Source organism: Dunckerocampus dactyliophorus, chromosome 8 (genome assembly GCF_027744805.1).
Source record: "Dunckerocampus dactyliophorus isolate RoL2022-P2 chromosome 8, RoL_Ddac_1.1, whole genome shotgun sequence".
NCBI lineage: Eukaryota > Metazoa > Chordata > Actinopteri > Syngnathiformes > Syngnathidae > Dunckerocampus > Dunckerocampus dactyliophorus.
This window is the reverse complement of record NC_072826.1, coordinates 2,440,055-2,453,434: the sequence shown is the minus strand read 5'-3', so window position 1 is coordinate 2,453,434 and position 13,380 is coordinate 2,440,055. Positions and strand designations below refer to the sequence as shown.

The window sequence follows — 13,380 nt, the reverse complement described above, 5'->3', positions numbered from 1 at the left end:
CATACCTGTCAACCCTCCCAGTTTCCCCGGAAAACTCCTGTATTTTGCCCTTCTTTCCAGTCGTCCTTCCGTTTCAATATTTTCACGTAAATTTGCCGTATTTTGTTAATTAATCCAAAACTACTATGGGGGTTTCTGTGACCCGCTGATGTAGTTTGCAATATCAGCCGCTACGTGTCGCTTTTGCTTACTTGTTAGCAATTTATGAGTCTTGGGCGCAGAACATTTTGTTGACCAGACTCTTGTTTTGCTTTCCAATTAACAATCAAAGCTTACCATCATGTTGTATGTCACCACTCGTCTTTATGTAGAGCTGTCAAAGCCCAACAACTGTTGCGTGGTTTAGTTTTGTTTTTACGTCACCTGTAGTGGCTCCCGTCACTGGGTGGCTGTCGTGGAAATACAGTAAAACTGAAGTGCACGTTCTATTGTGCCCAACCAAATGCACGCCTGTGCAATCATGTGATTAATGCTCACTAACGCAGTATTTGTGAGATAAGCCTTTTCTGTACATAAACGTTTTTGATCTTTGGGTTCAGTTGATAATAAACGAGAGCCAAAACACGAGTGTTGCGTTTATATTTTGTTGAGTATACAGGTACTTGCTCAACCCACTAGCGATGGGGAAACGCGATTCTTTTGACTGACTCGAGTTCTTATGAATCCGTCACTTAAGTGAATCGCGTACTTGAGTCACTCGTCGCAGAGCGCATGCACAGAATCTCGCTCGTGCGTAACAATAACATGGAAAACGTTTATGTGGTAGTGATGTGCCAATTGATACTGAAATATCGGAATTGATTCTCAAATCAAAATGTCCATACTTTTGATACTTCGGTCATTAGAGGTCTGAAACGTTCGTCTGGTGAAACACTGCCAGTGTGTGAATTGTGAATAAAGTTTTCATTCTTAAAGTACTTCTTAATAATTTGAATGGCTTTACTTTACTTATTCTCTTTTTGTATTGTTTAAAATACCATTTTCACACATTTGACATGATTTTGTCCCGTTTTTCTCTTGTTGTATATCTTGGTTATATTGTAAATGACTTCAATTATTACATTCATTTATTTAATGAATACATTGTCTTGTATTCTTTATGCTATGATATGAAATACACGACTTTTTAAAAATTTACCAGACACATCCGGTGAATTTGCAAAGTAACAGTAAAGCATCGCCGATGCCGGTCTGAATTTTACTCCATATCGGATTTGGAATGAAATCAGTGGTATCACACAACACTAATTTGCCCTTGCATTTTTAAAATATAGACCACCATAGACATGTAAAATCATTTTTATTTACAGTCCTTTGGTCACTTTGAACAGTGAGCTTGTGGAAAAGTGTTCACACATAAGACGACACAGTACATCACACTAAAGCAGGAGGGTGGGGGGACCGCAGTGTTGAAATATTTCTCAGTAATGCCTCCAAGTGGTTTTACATTAAACCCACTGAATAAAACTACTGCCAATGCTCATGAAAACATTCTGCACTCTCAATTTCAACTGTTTCCTTTGCTGTCTTTTTAACATCATTGCGCCAGTGAGGGATTTTAATGTCATCTGAGCAGCTAAGGTTGAATATCACATTTGAAAACAAAAGCAAAAGCAGAAGCAGAAAGGGGCAGCAGGAGTAAGTGTAGCATTTTCTGCTGCTTTTCTCATTGCATACACAGTACACACATTTCTTTTCTTTCCTATTGGGTTCGTCTCGTTTATCCAACATTTAAAAGTTCTTAACAGGGCCCTGAGAAAATGTTCCCATAAGCAGGACAAAAGGCTCCTTATCACCGGGAACAAAAAAATGCTGAAGAACTTTAAGATAAGATGGCAGGAAATATTAAAAACTTCTTTTTTTGGATACATTGTGTTTTAAAGACGCTAAAAGCAATCCAATGTATGTCAAATATGCTAAGCTATCTGAACAAAACATCCACATCTTAGCTTTGTGTTACAGGTGACAATGCCAATGAGTGTCATATCTAATAACATATCTTATCAATAATCCATTTATTTTATTTTCACAATATGCCGAGAACCAAAAAAAAAAAAAAAAAAAAAGAGCTACGGGCCGCACTTTGGACACCCCTGAGGTATAGGGCATTTACTTTGACGGACAAGAGCCCTCAGCTGTCAATCATGTCTGACAGTTCCTGCAGTAGATCGTCCTCCCCAATGCCGGGGTCCACATCTCCTTCTAGGTGATCGTCTGTGAATTCGTTGATCAGCTCCTCAAAGTCGTCTGCAGCTGAGGTTGAGTAGCGTGACCCTGCCACACTCTGGCGACGTGATTTACTTTGAGGTGTGGTCTTCAGCACAGAGCTAAACCAAGAGATGCTTATTAGGATTTCATGCATATTCTTCATTAAAGACAACAAAAAGTATGGCCAATGTTTTAAATGATTGCTAGTATTGGAACATTTAAAAGGTTTTAATCTAATTTAAATGAATTAGTACCTTTGAGGAAGTGGACTCTCTGTGGTAGACAGCTTAGGTTCTTGTCTCGGACTGTGTTTAACACCAGGAATGCTCTGGAGATCCTCACTGGAGCTGGACTGCAGCGTGCTGGGACAACAGGAGACCGGAGATCTCAGCTCAGCTTCTTCGATGGAGTTCGACAACACCTTGAATGCAAAAGAGTCTCCATTAGTGTGTAAAGTTGATTGAAAACTACATTGCACAAAGGTGTAAATGTGCAGTGGTCGAGTTCATAATAGGGCTGCAACCATTATCTTTACTGGCCCACTGCAAATGTAGTCGTCTTTAGGGTTGTTAGTGACGTCGTGGCGCATGTAACCAATGCTCCGATTACGATGGATTCCAGCTCTCTGATAGTGGTGCATGCGCAAAAACGGCAACTTAGAAGTGGTAAAGACTAAAGTCGGGAAAGAAGGAGTATGACACTTTCATATCACAAAATTAAGCAAGTAGTGCTAAATTTAAAAAACCTCCAATAAAATACAGCGTTAAATCTATTTATGGTATTGGCACATTTAAAATGCTGCCAGCTACAAATTAATAAATGTATCAAATCATTTATGATAACTCAAGATGAATTCAGGAAATGCAAGACCTGCACGGTTTTGTGCTCCCTTGAGAACCAGACCCAAATTATGTGCAGAGGTGGTCATATAAAGGCTTAAACTAGTGTTTAAAGTGTGTGGTAGCTATTTTGCAGATTTTGGCTTTGGCTGGTGGTTCTGGACCGTAACCCCGCAATGGAGGAGAGAACCCTGTACTGGGTTGCACACCACAGAGAACCAGACCACACACAGGTGCGGCCTATAGATGGACACATCATCTTTCTCCTTAAAATTTAGTGGGTGCAGGTGATATCCCGGTGTGCTCTCTATAGTCTGGAAATGGTACATAAAAGGCCAATTTACCTGCAAACTAGCTGTCTGCTGCGGTGGTTGGTCCAGCGCTATGGAGGCACTGTTGAGAGGTTTAACTGCAGCCACAGCAGATCGCTCTGCTCCCTTCCTTTTCTTGCCGGCATGCACTTGCAGTGCAGGTTTCATGACAGACGGCTTCACATTCAGTTTAGGCCTCACTGGAAAACAAGTAACACCTTATTGGTACACAATGTAACCTGTCAGAGTACTTAAAACCAGCCCCCCACACACAAAAAACAGTACCTTTGGTGTGTGTTTTATCAGGTGTTGGACTCTGGAGTCTTTCTGGAGTTAACTGCTTGGCCGAGGAAGGTGAAGTTGTGTTTTTCTCTTGGACGTTGCTGGAACCGCTGTGACTTGGTGCGTGAGCGTCGTTCTGAGGGGTTGAGGTACTTATCGGAACTGAGATCACAGCTGTGTTGTTTAGAAACGCCTTGGATTTGACAGTTTTCAGCTTGCGAACAAGGACATTCTGGGTGGGTGGAACATCATTAGCGTCAAGAGGGGAAGTCCGTGGTGGTGAATGACAGACTTTGGTGAGAATCTTCCTCTTTAAGGTACTCGCTGATGGTTTGGGTGAGGGCTCCGTTTCAGGGGGAGCGCTGGCCTGCTGGGTGGTGGAAGCCTGCTCTGCCATTTCCTGCTTGCGGAGATGTTTTTCTCTCATAATCTCCTCAAAGGTTTTGACCTTGACGTTATTCTTGGAAAGGGTCTAGAACGTGAAGAAGGAAATTCGAAGAGCGACAATTAATACAGACAAGGGCACAAATGACAATGATACAGCCAGTCACAGGTCATACCTCCGGGGCAACTTGAACTTTGCTTGTTTTATTCACATCAACACTCTTGTCTGCTTTGACTTCAACTGCAGAACAGAATGATGCATTAGATGCGTAACTACAAGTATTAGGAGACATGTACTGCACTTTTTGAAAAAGAAAGCAGATCTTACTCTGAGTAGCCAGTTTGTTGTTTGGCAACAAACTGTGCTTCTTCTCCTCCCCATCGGAACTCTTAACTTGATCTTCTTGAAGTCGGGCTGCCTTCTCCCTGCGTATCTCCTCCAAGGTCTTCACCCTAATCTCCCCTGCTTTTGTGGCACCGGAGACCGGCTCCGCTGCATCAGACTCTTCCTGACATTTGCCTGGGGCTCTCTCAGCTGTTTGCTTGAACTTCTTTATATTGGGGTTCTGCTGGTCCGCTTTGCTTTTCTTAGAGTGGAGGGCATCAGAAAGGTTTTTGCCGTCGTCAATAGTATGTTCTTTGACAAAAATCATTCTTTTTGCAGCCTTGAAGGATTGTTTGGGGACCGTCTTTGTTACAGTAATTTCTGTGTTTACAGGAGGACAATCTTTCTGGCTCTGAGACTTTGCGGCCTTTTCTAGTCTTATCTCTTCCAGAGTTTTGATACAAATCTGCTGAGTTGTGCTCTGCGATTGTGTGCTGCTCTCATCTGTTGGGAAAGTAGCATACATATAAAACATAAAAACAATCACGTTAGACTAGGCCAGAGGTATCCAAACTATGCCCCAGAGGCCCTTCGCGGCCCGAAGCTCGATTTTTATTAGCCCGCGGCACATTAAGGAAATTAAACAAACAAAAAATAACAATGGAAAAAAAAAGAGCAAAAATGTGTAACAATAGGTGGTAATAATAATATGCTGTGTCACCTATAACACTTTGTGTTTTTAAATACATTTTAAACATCTGTTTTTTTTAGCCTTTCTGCAAACTAAAACCTATGAAAATGGCCCACAGAATCCTTTCACTTTTACATGTGGGGCCCTCGCTGGAAAAAGTTTGGACACCCTTTGACTAGGCTGTGAAGAAATACAGGAAAAAGAAACATGGTAACATGTCATCCTTTTTACCTGCTTGACTGCCTTCAACAGGACCAGCAGGCAAGGTGAGTCTTTCCTTAATCGACCGCATAGCTGATGAAGCAAACAGAAGTCAATTAAAAGTCGTTTCAGGAGGGTTCTCTGGCTCCCTCTGGTGGACAGAGGTAGCTGAATTAATCAGCTTGGGATCAAATGATTTGCTGGGACGAAATGCATTATGGGAAGAAGTTAAAACAGTTTTTATTTCAAACTCATATTGGTACTTCTTGTATATTTCCTAGCTACCTTTTGAGTGTCAAGTTGCTGTGTGGTGATTTTAGTGTTCTTTGTAAGATGGCACTGTGAGTCAGTTATATTGAGTAATGAACTCCTGCCACTTCCAATGGCTTGACAAGCTCGTTGTGAGTTTTTTCATAGCTCATGATTGGCTCCTGTCTGATAAAGAGCTGCCTGGTCCTCAGGGGCTCGTGCACGCCACAATATGCCATTTTATGACGTGGACATGTGCGGCTTATAGTGCAGTGCGGCTTATACAGGGTCAGGCAAAATAATCTGACACATTTGTAGGTTAAATAAAAGGCAAATAAAGTAAAGAAACAAAAAAGTGTTTATTTTTGAAAGTACATATAATGCCATTTTGCTTTGTTTCTTTATCATGCCATTGTTTTTCATTTCTTTTTCATCTGTAACTGCAACACAACGAGCGTTCCGTTTGCACTTCAATCTTGGTAGACATGATCCCGTACCAGCTCGAAACACGATCTTGTTATGGGTTACCAACTTCAGAGCTACTGGATCTGCATTGAGTGTATGGACAATAATGGATCCCATTTGACTGATTTAATTTTTAAAACACAATGAAACAGAATGGCATTATATGTACTTTTTGAAAAAAAAAAACACTTTCTTGTTTCTTTACTGTATTTGCCTTTTATTTAACCTACAAATGTGTCAGATCATTTTTGCCTGACCCTGTATATGTACAAATCAGTTTTCCTCTCTAAATTTACTGGGTGTGGCTTAAACACTGGTGCGTCTTATATAAACCGGAAATTACAGTAATTATGAGCAATGTCTGGTTTAAAACTACTTACCTTTTTGAGGGGGTACGTGCGCCTCTTCTTCGTTCACAAACCGACCCAAACGCATTGCTAGACTGTATTTCAGAGGACCTCCACTTTTCACACCTTCACATGAGACAAGTCATTAGATTCTGCGCCAGCACAATGATCACGTTGCTATGTTGTCAAGGGCAAGAAAATTCATTTCTTACAGGGCCTCAGTCTCCCAAGTCTGTCAGCCACATTGCCTCTTGGTCTCAAGGATTCTTCCATAACAAGCTTGGCTGAGACGGAGAAAATAACAGTGACTTTAAATTGCGGGCCAGTCTTTTCATTTTACAGCTTAGCAAGAGAAACTCGATATGAACCCAGGGTTATTCTTCCTTTTCAACAGTGCCAAACATTTTATATGTGGATGACTATTCAAGTTACAGTATGTCAGCTGTACAATTATGGACAAATGAATTGCACTGCTTCCCTTAGGAACGTCAGAGGTTGCTCTAGTCAGATCTGTCTCCACGATAACGGCTCATCAAAATGTCTGATCCACTTGTGATAGTCTTCCTCATCTCTCAAGCAAACCCAGCCATCATCGTCATTTACGGCAATATCTTGAACACGACTGCTGCCTGCACCTCCATTATTACATAAATAAATATAATGTGTCTATCTATCATACCTGTGAATATTCTCATTCATCCAGGTCATTGTACTCTCAGGTCATATCTATTTATTAGCAGTGGATTTTTTGCAGAGGAGTCCCCCGCGGATCGTACCGCATATGCGTATGCTGTTCCTCTAGTTCTATTTTTTTACATTCCCACTACGCCCCTCAACATTAGCGGTGTTTTGACAACCCACCACGTCCCCTCCTGCTACCCCGAACACGGTTTAGCAAGTCATTGGCTCAAGTATGCTGCGTGCGGACTGTCATGGCGAGCTGCCGCGCGCACATTGGGCTTCAAATTCAAATGTATAAACTTTGCATAGAAACGCCCACAAATGTTGCTCAGATTGAAGTTACAAATGTCCGCCATCACCACATTTGTAGAAATGGGTTGTTAAATTCAGCAGTGTTGCTTGTCGCAATTTTGGCACTTTGGCGCTTCAAGGGTTACGTTTAGAAGACATAAATTTCAGGCTAACGGGATAGCTCGTGGCCGCCTCGTGTCCCTGCAAGAGTTGCGTGATGTGATGTAAACAATGAATAATAGGAGTGTAAAGGTGACTATAGGTATGTTATTTCTTTTCTACAGCGCTCTGATAAAGTTAAAAACCATTAGAAAGTCAAACAGGTTTTTCCATGCTCTAAATCCAAAAATGTTCCATTTCTTAACATTGAATCTTATATCACGGAAATTCATTTATCGTGGTCGGGTACCAAGCTACAAACGAGGAACGACTGGATTAGATTTTTAAGTGTCAAGTCTGTTTTAGGAGAAATAATGAAAGGAAAATAATTATTCTTATTTTTACCGTCATCTGACGTGTTAAAGGTTGTCTGGAAAGCCTGGGTGTTCTCCTTCTCGCCATTGACAGACACATCAGCACTCTCAGCAGGAACAGCAGTTCGATTCATGCTCGCTTTTAGGGCCCTTCTCAGTCGGATCTCCTCCAGGCTGCTCACTCCAAAGTTGTGCGAATCATCTGCTAAGAAACACCACTTTCATGTTACAGTCTCGGTCATCCCAGAAAGATCTGCGAGCTATAGCTTTTGTCCCGAGCTCAAAACTTACCAGAATTGACAGAAATATCAGCACTCTCAGCGGGAACAGCAGCCCGATTCATGCTCGCTTTTAGGGCCCTTCTCAGTCGGATCTCCTCCAGGGTGCTCACTCCAAATTTGTGCGAATCATCTGCTACGAAACACCACTTTCATGTTACAGTCTCAGTCATCCCAGAAAGATCTGAGAGTTACAATTTTTGTCTCGAGCTCGAAACTTACCAGACTTGGGTCGCTTCCGTGGGGATGGGACACCGTCTCCCTCCTCTGAGAACTGGTCTGGAAACATCACGACACATGAAAATGTTAAATGTGAAACCACACTGCACTGAAGCAAACAAACTCAAATCTAAAGCTCACCATCTTCATCCTCGTCGTCATCTGCTGGGTTAATCACCACCGGTGGATGAGTAGGGCTCGGCACTGGTTCCTGGCTTTCTGTTTTTATGACACCTCTCAGCTGCAGGTTAGCCGCAGTGGGGAGAGGTGTGGCCGGCAGGGGGGGTGGCTCTTCATGCGGTTGTTCCTCAGTCTCACTGTGACCTGGGATCATTTAATTCGTCGTTACAGGTTGACTTTCACAAGTGCAGTGAAAATGCTTGGAAATTCTGTGTATTATCCACTCACCTATGTCTGGCGGGATAACCACGCCGACGACATAGCGCGGCTTTTCATGGAAAAAGGCACAGTGTGGTTTCTGACAGCCGGCTGGATGCTTCTCCCAGTAACATGGTATTTCCTTCCGTTTTTTCTGTTTTGATGAAAGAGATGAAGAACATGTAATATAATTATCGCCCACTAGTCAAGCGCAGGGGTGTTTTTTTTTTTTTTTTTAAATTGGTCTGCAGCACATTCTAAAAATATAATTTAACAAAAAAAAATCTAAAATAATAAACAACAAAAAGTGCAGTAATTTCACAAGAATATTCAGAGAATAAAATTGTAATCTAACGAGAAAAAGCCATAACTTTGCGAGAATAGAATATAATTGGAATATATATATATATATATATATATATATATGGAATATATATATGATTATAATAGCACGCCAAGTATAAGTTCAGATTTAGTGGCATTTTTTCCCCAAGTCCGTCACCCTGGAAATGTCCAAAATCACTCCAAAATGCCTACGTCAACACAAGTAGCAGACTTCCCGTGCATTTTCAAGCATGCCTACTGAACATCATGTTGCAAAGTCAAACAGTCTCCAACAGCTAAACTTCCAAAAAGCAAACCTTTGACTTTTTATCCTTACGTAATTACTAATGATAGTTTTTAAATTGCAGGTGAGTCTGTAACAATGTGATTTGATTTTAATTTTATTTATATGAATATTACTGCAAGTGTAAATTCAACACTGGTGATTCCAAACAGAAATAGATTGGAGTGGATATGTTTAGGTTTTAAAATGCTTCTTACTGTGATCTCCATGTGGCGAAATTTGCAGACATTTCGGAAGCAACGTCCCTCCTGCCAGAGATTGCAGACAGTCTCGTTGCCCATCGCTGCTTCACAGTGCCTGAAAGGGCAGCTGTCTCCCTGCAACAATAAAGCAAAAGCAATATTCATTTCCTCACTGTCAACACATGATGAACGGCAGACTTTGACTTCACACAAGCAGGATTTCAGGGGTCGATCACTGATTGGTAGGGGTGTCACGATTAAAACTCAGGTCACAAAACAAGACACGATACACGATAGTGGGTTCGCGAGGAGGAGACGACATTTTAACATTATTTAAGAAAACAATGCTTTTAACTGTTCAACTTCTTTCCACAAACTGAAGCAAAAACAAAAAAAAATCATAAAATTTAAAATAATGTTTAAGAGCTACAGTTCTCCTCCCATTCCATGTGGAAGTGGTAAGCTTTTGGCTTCTTAACCCTGGAGTTTTTTTTCAGTTTAGACGTTACTATTTCAAAAGGTTGTAGCTTGAAATTGGTTAGAGATAAAGGCATACTGTAAATTACAAAATTCATCAGCGTGCCCCAAAGTTTGTGATGGGAGTAAATGTACTCATCTAATTTGCATACTATGATGTCACCAGGCTCAGAATTTGTCAGAGCCCTGTCTCCACGATACCGCCTCATCAAAATGTCTGATCCTCTTGTAATACTCTTCCTCATCTCTCAAGCAAACCCACCCATCATCATCACTTACAGTAGGATCTTGAACACCACTGCTGCCTCAATCGCTATTATATACCGCTATTATTACATAGATAGATATAAAGCATCTATCTACATCTATCATGCCTGTGAATATTATCATTCATCCAGGTCATTGTATTCTCAGGTCTTATCTATTAGAAGTGCATTTTTTGCTGAGGACTCTACTGCGGATACTACCGGCTATTCCCGCATTTTTTGTTTATTTTTCTTTTACATTCCCGCTACCCCCCTCACAACTAGTGGTGTTTTGACAACCCACCATGTCCCCTCTTGCCACCCCAAACATGGTGCTGCAAAGCATCGGGGAAAAGTACTGTGTATGCTGCTTGTGGACTGTGACGGAAGGACCCGCTGTCGCACAACACAGTGGTTGAAAGTCCATAAACACATATACTTTCCACATAACATGTTGCTCAGATTAGAGATACAGATGTCCGCCGTCTCCCGGTGTAAAGTGTTAACTTCAAACTGGAACCATATTTGCAGAAATGGCTTGTTAAATTCAGAAATGTTGCTTGTTGCAATTTTGCCACTTTGGCGCTTAAAAGGGTTAAATTTTGAAGAAATAAATTTGAGGCTAACTGGTTAGCTCGCTAGCGGCCGTCTCAAGTCCCTGCAGCATAAGAGTTGCATAATGCGGTGTAAACAATGAATAATAGGAGTGTAAAAGTGACTATAGTGTGTTATTTCATACCTACAGGGCTCTAATAATGTTAAAAACCATGAGTCATAAACAGGTTTTCGATGCTCTATCTACACAAGTATTCAATATATTAACATTGAATCCTATATTGTGGAAATTCACTCAGAGCGGTCGGGTCCGGAAGCAATTAAATGTTATAAAAGAGGGACGACTGCATCATCATTCACAGTATTGATGCCACAGATCAGTGTGACTGGATTCTGCCTGCCCGGCTCCCACTGGACGGCTCTTTTTTAACGAGAAATATTGTCACGTTTTAATCTACCGATCAGCACGTTTAAGTGAACCCATACTCGATTTGATCTGCGATTATAAGTGTAGATTTTATACTTATTTTTTCCCCCAGCAGCGCTTAATGATTTTCATTTGACCACATTTAGTATAAAATGTGCTTTTTCATATCTTGACCCTCTTTGTCAGAATTACTCAAAGTTGCAGGACTTGAAATAAGTACAACTGTTTAACTGCTTGTTATAGAACCACCACAACAATTCCGCAACTTTGTTCCCACATTCTGAAGGTCAGTGAAGGCACCTGAGGCCATGTTCATGTGAACAATCGGATCAGCAAATTGCACGGATTGACTGACTGATGTGCTTCATACACAAACACTGCTTACTTTAGTGCAGGTCGAATAGTAAAAGAAGTAGCAGTCATCTCCATGGTTAGTCATAGCGAGGCTGGTCTGAGTTTGATTGGTGTCAATTAGATTACGACCGTCGGACCCAGCCCCTGGTTGTCTTCTTGGCCAACAGGACACCCTTCAATCACAGAGATATGTCAATTGTACAGTGCGGGTTCATATTTAAGGTAAGAAATACCTGTACATTATAAGCTATTCTCATTACCTGAGGTGGCTACAGCTGTATACTTTCTTCCTCTTTTGCAGGTTGACGGGGTGTCCTTGTTTCAATATGAAGTCCTGGAGGAACACTTGATCCATGAGATAAGAGGGAAATGGGAGGGTGGGTCGCCCAGAGCACTTATCTCTGCCAGACTGCTTAACATTACCGATGGTGGATTCAAGTCCTTTTTCGTTATTTATTTACTTTTTTTTTTAATGATTGGCATAACTTTAAGCAAAAGGGGCACTTGTAGTTTGGGGGTGGACAAAAAAAGGTTAAAACTCAGGTTGCAAAAAGGGCACAAGTGTAGACTGGTGGGTGGAAAAAACAACTCTTCTTGGGTCAGGGTGAAATTTTGATACTTTGACTGATGATTGAGGGAAAATGGCGTGACAAAATGGGTGATGGTCACACCCAAAGCTGACTGGAAAAACATGTCTTCTGCCCATGTATTCTCAAAGACAGGTATGCTAGCCGTATCCAGGGATCCCAGCAAAGGGCCAGAGGATGGATTTAAACCTACAAAAATCAATAAAAAAACACTCCCCATGGGACTGAAAAGGGTCGTTATTGGACAAATTCATTATAATACATATAAGGCACAACATGATGAAAACATGTAACTTTTGTTACATCCCCACACTTCAATTATTATTTTATTATCGAGACATGATTACACTTTTAATGAGAGTAACCCCAAATGTAGCTATAAAAGTACACTGAAAGAAGAGCTTAGCTTCAACCTTGAATGACATCGAAATTAAGTGTACAAATTCAGAATATGTCAACATGCAAACAATTCACATTGAATACTGGTTAGTAGTTGGATAGCCTCGGTGATAACCTGTCAAATTCACATTTACGTAACACATAGCTGTTTCAGAAATGAGAAGCCACTGAAAACCCATTAACAGCAATTGTCAAGGGGCGATTCTTACCTACTTGTTTGGTTATTTCCAGACGCAGACTTTAATGGCGACGTGTATGTTGCAACAAAAAACAAAACAAAAAACACATAAACGAACCTTGGCGCCGTTTAAAAGTCACTACTGTAGTCGAAGGATAACCAAGTCAGCACATATTTTTATTAAATTACTGCTTGGCAGCCACTACTGTTTATGACTAACACAACAAAGAATATTAAAGAAGAAATTTAAATGTTAGGAGGTATAAACCATTTTTGTCGGTGCTCGGAAACAGAGGCCTAGTACTTACACAATTTCTGACCACCTTTACTTTGGTTATATTAACTAAAACAGTGGCACCCACATCCAGTATATGGCATCAACATGTACAACTACCAAACATAATAGGTAGAAATAGCGTAAATTACCAGGTTCTTGTAAGGGAAAAAAATGGGTTTTGGGTTAAGAGTGGTACACTCCGTTGCAACCGCGGTCTGGTTTAGGCAAAATGGCGTCTGTCGTGTTTTGCTGTTTTTTTTAAGAAAAAAAACTTTATGTAACAATTTCACAAACGGAAAATGCGTAATGTAATCCGGAAAAGCAGACTCGCTGACGCTTAGGTATATAACTGCAGCAATTAAAAAACGTATAATTCATTCACAGGAAAAACGTACAATGATGATGACTTTTTAAAATGAAATAATGAATGTTTTACGACAAATGTGGAC

General features: G+C 40.9%; 1 protein-coding gene across 8 annotated transcripts; it reads right to left on the bottom strand.

Annotated features, from left to right (window-relative positions):
• Window positions 1–1,283: 1,283 nt before the first annotated feature.
• zc3h11a (zinc finger CCCH-type containing 11A) lies at window positions 1,284–13,175 on the bottom strand. Of its 8 annotated transcripts, XM_054785598.1 has the most exons (19): window positions 13,081–13,152; window positions 12,686–12,714; window positions 11,751–11,824; window positions 11,522–11,663; window positions 9,448–9,567; window positions 8,653–8,776; window positions 8,386–8,568; window positions 8,248–8,304; window positions 8,039–8,161; window positions 7,779–7,952; window positions 6,515–6,586; window positions 6,336–6,428; window positions 5,272–5,334; window positions 4,353–4,853; window positions 4,201–4,265; window positions 3,644–4,112; window positions 3,392–3,558; window positions 2,463–2,629; window positions 1,284–2,327 (listed from the first exon to the last, which is right to left on the bottom strand). In XM_054785598.1, the coding sequence occupies exons 4-19, from the start codon at window positions 11,573–11,575 to the stop codon at window positions 2,132–2,134; spliced, it is 2,628 nt and encodes an 875-aa protein (XP_054641573.1). In that variant the 5' UTR covers window positions 11,576–11,663; window positions 11,751–11,824; window positions 12,686–12,714; window positions 13,081–13,152; the 3' UTR covers window positions 1,284–2,131. The 8 variants fall into 8 exon arrangements, with proteins under 8 accessions (XP_054641573.1, XP_054641572.1, XP_054641568.1 ...); XM_054785597.1 differs by having other exon boundaries at window positions 12,686–13,175; XM_054785593.1 differs by having other exon boundaries at window positions 11,751–12,714; window positions 13,081–13,151.
• Window positions 13,176–13,380: the final 205 nt, after the last annotated feature.

Coding starts and splice junctions, on each gene's coding strand:
- zc3h11a (XM_054785592.1), bottom strand. CDS start 11,845: ATGGATCAAGTGTTCCTCCAGGACTTCATATTGAAACAAGGACACCCC. Junction 6,587..7,778: donor CTTTAACACGTCAGATGACG/GTAAAAATAAGA, acceptor TCTCCGTCTCAG/CCAAGCTTGTTATGGAAGAA. Junction 6,429..6,514: donor ACTTGGGAGACTGAGGCCCT/GTAAGAAATGAA, acceptor TCTCATGTGAAG/GTGTGAAAAGTGGAGGTCCT.